This window comes from Melanaphis sacchari, unplaced genomic scaffold (genome assembly GCF_002803265.2).
Source record: "Melanaphis sacchari strain LSU unplaced genomic scaffold, SCAv2.0 Contig51_pilon_pilon, whole genome shotgun sequence".
NCBI lineage: Eukaryota > Metazoa > Arthropoda > Insecta > Hemiptera > Aphididae > Melanaphis > Melanaphis sacchari.
The window spans coordinates 868335-874936 of NW_020271353.1; the positions used below are offsets into that span (position 1 = coordinate 868335).

Below are 6602 nucleotides of genomic sequence, written 5' to 3' on the forward strand. Positions count from 1 at the left end.
ATTAATTTAATCTTTATTATGTATTCACTTTTCAACAATAATTGTTTTTATTTTTTTAATATAACCATCATCTATATGGCTATATCACACAAACAGTCGTGACATTTTTTTTGTTTATATGTATATTGTTAAAAAAGTTTTTTCATTAATGACAAGTATGCTAGAAATATTTTTTATTTAATTATTTATTTACATTATTTTTAGAGTACATTTTTTAATGTCAACTATTGAGTCATAGATTTTAATTTAAAACTATTTAAAATTTAGTAAAATATATCTTACGATTTATTTTGAATGTTGGATAATAAATTTAAATTTAATAAGCAATACATCAATTTACTTTGCTGTTCAATAAATATTTAAAACTAACATAAAATTAAAAGTATTTATTAAATTTAAATTTTAAAACTTTGCTAAAAAAAAAAATGTATTATTTATTTTATAATTATTTATTATTTATTTTTCATTTTATTTAAAATGTATTATTATTATACAGATATTCCTTTTTTTTTTTTTTACTAAGAATGTGCTCGAATTATAAAATTATTAACTGTTTATATATTTTTAATTTCATGATTATCTATAAAAATAATTTAACCTCGTTAAATAATATAAATTAGTAAAATTCTTGAGAATGAATTGGTCTTATTGTTAATGTTTTATAATTATTTTACACCTTAAAATTATATTATGTCTTACACACTTATATTTATTCTGATGTTGTATTAAAAACCAATACAAAATTAAGTAACAATCTACTATTTTAAATTATACATTAATCTTTAATGATTATTTGTAATAAAAACGAGTCAATAAATTAAAATTAATTTAATTTAAAAAAGTTTAAACATTAGTATTAATATATTATTTTTAAATATTATAGTAATATGTAAAAATAATAAAAATACAATTTCTTTTAAAGATTTATTTTAATTCTTGTATTATATTTCTAAAAATAATTATTTGATTTATTTTGACAGCCCCGTATAAATCATAAATAGGCAACTAAATATGTTATGTTATGAATATCACCAATTAATATTATCAGAGTGATAATATTTAAAATATGTATAAATATGATAAAGAATTATCATTAGACGTTTTCACGTTTCATTTTTGCAAAAAATAATTTTCAGATTTCAGTTTTTTTAGTTTTTAAAACAATTTATTTTCAATAAAATGGAAGATTTAAATATGGTACCTAAAGACCAATGTCAAGAGATAAATGAATCGAAGTAATTATAAACATTTTATTGTTAAATATTATGCGTATTTTTTCTATTACTCGAAAACATATATCTTACTATTTTTTAAATTAGTTTAGAAACGAAGCCCGGATTATTAATAATCAATTCCTATTTAAATCAAATCAATCCAGATTTAAAAGATGTTCAAACTGAAATTCAAGAAGTCGTGTAAGTACCTAGTTAACATATTCAATGACAATTTGATTGTGTCATTAAATTGTAATTTCAGTATTTATTAAATCATTTAGATACCATAGTTAAATATTTTTGAATATTAATCTAAATTATATTTTACTGACTGATAAATTGATTTTTTTTTATATACTTTGTACAATTTTTAGATTAATATCTATTAATTGATACTAACTTAAGTGATAAAATCTACTCTATACCAACCAATTATTTTATTTAAACGCTGTTTAGAACAGATTTTCATATTATAGTTACTTTAGATGTTTCATAAATGTTTATTTTTTATTTAAAGAGTAAGTTAGTTTTTTTTGTATAATATCTACCTAACTATTATTTTATTTTTTATTTTTAGTTGAATATGTATATGTATTGAATAAAAATATTATATTTTGCTGCAATATGATTCTCCCAATTAATATTTTCACATGAAAAAAAAATATAACATGATTTTGTCTCTTTTATCTTTATACATGCAAAAAAATGCAACTTGATTCCTCTCCGTGAAATACAGGTGTTGTCCTTTTAACAATTTTCTTCAAAATTTTATAGATTTAGAACAAAACAAAATTTAACTGTTAGCTTTGTTAGAAAATGTTTCATATTATGATATCAGTAGTTTATTTCTCTACTTAAAAATATAAATTTATAAAATAACTACATATACATGCCATACTTTATATTAAATATCCAGTTTACATATGAATGTTGGAATTTTTTTTTATCTATTTTATACATACTTGGAAAATAAATATACTTACTATGTCGGAAATTAATATTTTTAAATAAATAGTGTATTAGAAAATTGTTTAAAGAACAACACCAATATTTCATGGAGCACAAGTAAAATATGCAAGTAAATAGGTAATCAGATGCAATTGTGTTAAAGCTATTTGATATGTATGATATTAATTGTTTATCAAAATTTTATCAAATATATTCTAATACACTATTACAGTTGGTCTAGTTTCGGTAAAATATTATAATAGGAGTCCATCAACATATTTGTGTTTTGCTGTTTTTGGAGATAAATAATTTTTTTGCTTAATCAAACTATACAAAATGAAACTAATTAATAGAATTATAATTCATACATCTTTTATTGTCTTATGATAAAAAATAAAATATAATATAGATAATAGATATTGAACCAATAAAAATAGATAATTGTTTTTGTATAGATTAGAAAATTACTAAATCACATAATAGTTACATTAATTTTTAACATTGTAATAGATTAAATTAATTTTTTTAAATTATTAAAAAATTATTTGAAAACATTCTATAACTTGTTTTTTCTATGCTATACATTACATAATGTGTTGATAGCTATTTTATATTTAAACTTGGTGTACCCACACAACGTCATCCGTGAAAAGAATTGCAAGTCAGATATCCTTTAAATTTTCATTTTTGTTGTTAAATATAATGAATGTTAATAAATAATAAGTAAAAATGAAAAAATGGGCACTTGAAACTATGGTTTGAATTCTAAACTCTCTCTACTAAATTATAATAAAGTACCACTGCACCAGAGGATTTTTCAGTATGAAGCATTAAATGGCTATTTAAATTTAAGCACAAATCTGATTGCATCATAAAAATATTATTAATTAAGTTATACGAATAAATTATACACATAAATTTTCCTCGGTTAATTGTAAATCTAACAGTGAAAACCGTATTAAAATCCATTCAGCCGTTTTGGAGTTTATCTCAAACAAAAAAAGTGACTTCATTTTATACTATGTATTGATGATTAATTTATTAAAATGTTATTTATGTTTTAGTGGCAAACAAAAATCGTTAATAGATGCTATGCTCAAAGAAAATGAAGAACTTTCTAATTTATTAAATGAATCTGAAGTTCAAAATATGGTAAAATAATATTATTATGATTTTAATATTTCAGTTAATAACATAATTCATTTTTAGTTCTTATCTATTAAACATTGTCACGGGCAACTGGTTGAATTAAAAAAAAAACTGATGTTTTTACACAAGAAAACTATGACCTTAGAAGTAAGTTTTATTATTATTTAATAATATTCATATACAGTATCTATGAAACTATTTATCTGTTCTAATACTACAAAACATTTTAAAATGTCAGTGATTTCTTTTACATCCTATATTTGAAAAAGACAGAATGTGTACCAATAATCTATACAATGACATTTTTTATGCTAGTATGCTTTGGTATTGTATAAAATATATTTTACAACAAAATTATAAACAGCATTATTTTTTTCTAAAAATGTATTGACCCAGAACATTATTAATTGATAAATTGTAATGCAGATAACCTAAATAAAACGCTTCATTTATATGTGGTATGTTGAAATTATAAAAATTATTAAATTTTAATAGGTAAAAATAATAACATAATAATAAACATATATTTTATTTTATTATAAAGTTAATTAAACATTAATGATAAAATACATATAAGTATATTTCATTAACTGGATATTTTCATGAAGTTTAAAATATATATGTATTTTTATTTATAATTAATAATAAAGATAAATTAAGAAAACTTTTTTTAGATATTTTTTATTATTTATCTTTAAAATTATTAAGAAATAATATTTTTATATTTATATGTGTGTATAAATAGTTAGTTAAAAATTAAAATCTAATGTACATATTTTATATTATTATTTATATAATAAAACAAAAAAATTATTCTTAATATAATAATTTAACTATATCATTTATTTTTATGTAGTAATATACTTTTATTATAATTTAGAAAAGAGCTAATGTTTTACGTGTGGCCAAACAAAGAGAAGCATTACAAAGAGAACATCAAAAAGAATCAATGCTGGTACGGGAACAAGAACTTATATCAAAACAGACATAGAATTATCCATTTTAAAAGTATAGAAAAATTCATTGTGAATTAAGTATTCATTATTTACATAATATTTATTAAATATCTGTATTTTTATTTTTAAGTTGCAAAAAAATATATACATACAGTTGTTAAATGTTTAAAAATTTAAATAATAATATTACATTATATTTACTAAATGTATTGTTTATATTTAAAAAGCATCATATGTATTGTAATCTAATTAATTATTTTTAAATGCATAATATACAGAATGCAACCAAAAAATATTCAATTGTAATTTACCAACTATGTTTAAATTTTTGTTCTTCATTATTTATCATTATTTATCTAATGGCCAGCTTGGACCCTCTTTTATTCTAATTTAATTTTTAAAATATATTGATGTAGTATAGTTATTAATAACCATAAAAATGATATAATTTTTTTTTTTATCTTTTGATATTAACTTAATTAGTTAATTCTCTATGTAAATGCTGTAAACTTTGTATATTTTATTATTTACATTTTTAAACAGAATATCTAAATTTTATGTTGTTGACATTTGACTTATGTTATTTCTTATATTACTGTACACTATTTTATATTTAAATAAATTATCTTACATATATTTTTAATAAATTATAAGTAAGTTGTTTTTCTTACCAAATATCTTATTGATAATGATTAATTTAATTTTGTTTCACACATAAGTAAGTGAATTTAATTTATTTTAAATAAATTTATATTTTTTATTTTATTAATAATAAACAAATCATAAATTTATTCAAATGGTGTATTCACAGCATATTAATTATATTAAAATACTGATTGTTTTAAAAGAAAATCCAGCACTAGATCATGCAATAGCTTTTAAAATAATACACATACAATATGTAAATAATTTAAAAATATTTAATAAAATTTAATTAGTCTTTACTGATTATAAAATTATAAAAAGAAATAATATATTATTAATTATCAAAAAATTGTTTTACTTAAATTATTCACAAATTATTATACAAGATATTTTTTTTGAAGTATTCTAATTATACCGTATAATGTAAATTATAAATATTTGGTATATTTGTATATATATATATATTTAATTATTATTTAAATTTTTTGCTTACCTAGAAAACCACAATTTTAAAAATATTAAATTTTAGTTATTTGTATCATTATTTTTGCATGTATTGACTATTAAATCAAATAGAAAATTATGTATTCAGGATTTTTTGATTATTCTCACTTCTGTTAGGAATACAAAGAAAAAGTTGTGTAAAATAAGCAGTTGACATTTGCCAATTATGTTCAATAAATTCTTGTAAATAAACTAGCTATATTGGTAAACAAAAATAAGAAAATCAGTTGACTGTAACTTTATAAGCTATATATTTTGTTGTACAAAAATATTACTGTTTGTATATTATTTTCTAAATTTTGAAAAATACTTTAATGAAATTTTTGAAACCGTTTCTACATTAAGGCCCTACTTTTATTGGCTAGAAAAAGGAGTTAAAATATTACGTTAACAAAAAAATATCCAGCTTCAACTTGTGATCCTATAATTTCTTTTGAAGCATCAATGAAAATAAAAAATTCTCATAATTTTATAATTTATAATGTTCCAGTGAATGACATGTCAATTGATGATACTAAGAAAGATAAAGTATAAGCATAATTTTTTTTTTTAATTATTTGATCCCTAATAATAACACTAGCTTAAAAGAAATCAATTTTTCCATTACCTCAAATAAATCTCGATCATTTGACCATCTTAATAGAACTTAAGAATAATGTCATGATTTAATCAGTTTTGAAAAACATCTAACTTGCCCAATCCTATAAATCCTTATAGATAATTATACATTTTTTAATTAAGCAATTATGAAGATTTTATATGTTATACTTGGTTCTTTAAGTTATAATAGCAATAGCTATTACATAAATGTAAATTGCTATTAGATAATTATTTGATATGGGTAAGACCTTATAACCTACATTTTTCTTTTATAGTCATAATAGAATTTGTAGGTCATGATTGTGTGAAAAAGACATAAAAGTAATTTTGCTTAATTTATTAATTCTTGCCGATAAATGAATTAAGCACTCTACATATTCCTTAGAGAAAAAAATCATAGATAAACCATAAACTGTAATTACAACTTACAAATAATACCTCATTATATCCAAAGTCAAAACATAAAATTCAATTTGAATAAAAAAATACTAAAAATATCTTATATTTTACTTTTAAGTATTTGTTAAAGGTAAAAATGGAAATTAAGTCTCCTTATATCCCTCAGAATTTAAATCCTACTTCTAAT

At 19.3% G+C, this 6602-nt stretch overlaps 1 protein-coding gene across 1 annotated transcript; it reads left to right on the plus strand.

Moving 5' to 3' along the window:
* The first annotated feature begins 1179 nt into the window (after nucleotides 1-1179).
* On the plus strand, nucleotides 1180-4375 carry LOC112599490 (biogenesis of lysosome-related organelles complex 1 subunit 6-like). The gene is made up of 5 exons (XM_025346410.1): nucleotides 1180-1235; nucleotides 1320-1415; nucleotides 3227-3314; nucleotides 3372-3458; nucleotides 4192-4375. Exons 1-5 carry the CDS (start codon nucleotides 1180-1182, stop codon nucleotides 4300-4302), a joined length of 438 nt encoding a protein of 145 aa, XP_025202195.1. The 3' UTR covers nucleotides 4303-4375.
* Nucleotides 4376-6602: the final 2227 nt, after the last annotated feature.

What these genes read in the sequence shown, in the direction of transcription:
- LOC112599490 (XM_025346410.1), top strand. Translation starts at nt 1,180, where the DNA reads ATGGAAGATTTAAATATGGTACCTAAAGACCAATGTCAAGAGATAAAT. An exon ending in ACTGAAATTCAAGAAGTCGT is followed by an intron (nt 1,416 to 3,226) that starts GTAAGTACCTAG and finishes TTTATGTTTTAG; the next exon opens with TGGCAAACAAAAATCGTTAA. An exon ending in AGAAAACTATGACCTTAGAA is followed by an intron (nt 3,459 to 4,191) that starts GTAAGTTTTATT and finishes ATTATAATTTAG; the next exon opens with AAAAGAGCTAATGTTTTACG.